This window comes from Cyprinodon variegatus, unplaced genomic scaffold (genome assembly GCF_000732505.1).
Source record: "Cyprinodon variegatus isolate N-32 unplaced genomic scaffold, C_variegatus-1.0 Scaffold1952, whole genome shotgun sequence".
Taxonomy (NCBI): domain Eukaryota; kingdom Metazoa; phylum Chordata; class Actinopteri; order Cyprinodontiformes; family Cyprinodontidae; genus Cyprinodon; species Cyprinodon variegatus.
Window position 1 is genome coordinate 8,103 of NW_015152405.1, and position 1,229 is coordinate 9,331.

The 1,229-nt window shown below is 39.8% G+C and overlaps 1 protein-coding gene across 1 annotated transcript in view; it reads right to left on the reverse strand.

Annotated features, from left to right (window-relative positions):
* Positions 1 to 169: 169 nt before the first annotated feature.
* Positions 170 to 1,229, reverse strand: part of LOC107104918 (putative ferric-chelate reductase 1) — a gene marked incomplete at its 3' end in the record, with an annotated part of 15,106 nt that continues 14,046 nt past the window's right edge. The window contains exons 8-9 of the mRNA XM_015405035.1: positions 438 to 553; positions 170 to 342 (exon numbers count right to left, since the gene is read on the reverse strand). Coding sequence (XP_015260521.1) covers positions 170 to 342; positions 438 to 553 — 289 coding nt within the window. The remainder of the gene's footprint in view (positions 343 to 437; positions 554 to 1,229) is intronic.

A 1,229-nucleotide genomic window follows, 5' to 3' on the forward strand; every position in this document is an offset into this window, starting at 1 on the left:
ACCAACATAGGCCAATCAGCTAACCAGTATTTTCGCCCCTTCCCAAAATTACTTCTACGGAAGGTTTCCAGATGAATATGCGGAGCAAAGCCATCTGGCGGAGTCAGGTTAGTGACCCGTGGGATTCCCGAAAAAATGTCAGTCTCTAATAGAAAGGGTTGAAAATGACCTCAAATCAGCTGAAGTCAGAGTCAAAATGTGGTACTCACTACATGGAGCAAGAGGAGAATGAGTTTGTGTGGCTGGGTACCTTACCTTGCTCCATCCTCTCCTGTAGAAAAATGGGAAGGAAAAGGCTATAGCTGTGAGAATGACTGTTAGCATCATCAGCCCTCGATGAACCTGGACAGAGACACTCAGTAATATTGCTACTCTTTTTTGTAAGCTTCTTTGAATTGGAGGGTTATGTGTCCATGTAAGAATGCATGAAGATCCACCTGAAACCAGACTTTCTGACCTAACAGGGTCTGATTCGCCCACTGGTGTTTGTAGAAACTGGCGATAAAAGTACCAACACTTCCTGTTAGCATCCAGGCAAACAGCATGAGAGCACCTAAGGAAGCAAATACAGTTCAGCCAGGATTTTACTCTATCATGACAGCCTTCCTGTCCGCCATCTGATCAGCTTGTAGCAACAAGGAGCTCATTCTTGAAATGATGATTATAGTCTCATAGCTGACGTATGAAGACAGGTAACCAAGCGTACCATGCATTTTCAAAATTAGTGGCCCCCGGGAACCATGAAGAACTTCAGCGGAACCATTAATACGTTTTCTCTGAGAGGAGACTAATGGTTGCTGGCTGTGCTTCCCAAAATCTGTAGAAAAAAAACAACAATAATACACATTATAGCAGGATACTTAAAAATCATATAATATAAAACTTACATTTTGTGACAGATATTGCTGCACTAACACCCCCAACAGACAAAATATGTTTTTGACCTGTGAATTTGTAAAACTGGGGAAATAATCAGCAATAAATAGTACATTCCAAACTGATCTCTACCATATTAACATTTTAACCACTGATATGGTTTTTATAATTAAATCAGGTGTAGTGGTTTTAAGTAATTTAATCGGGGCTTTTTAACATATCTTGTAAGGTGATCCAATTGGTTTATGGGTCTTGTTCAGTTCTAGTAGTTCTTTGATTAAACATTTAATGTATTAGGTTTGCGTGGGGCTCTGCTTGGTAAGTTTGAATTTTATGTCAATTCATATTGGTAT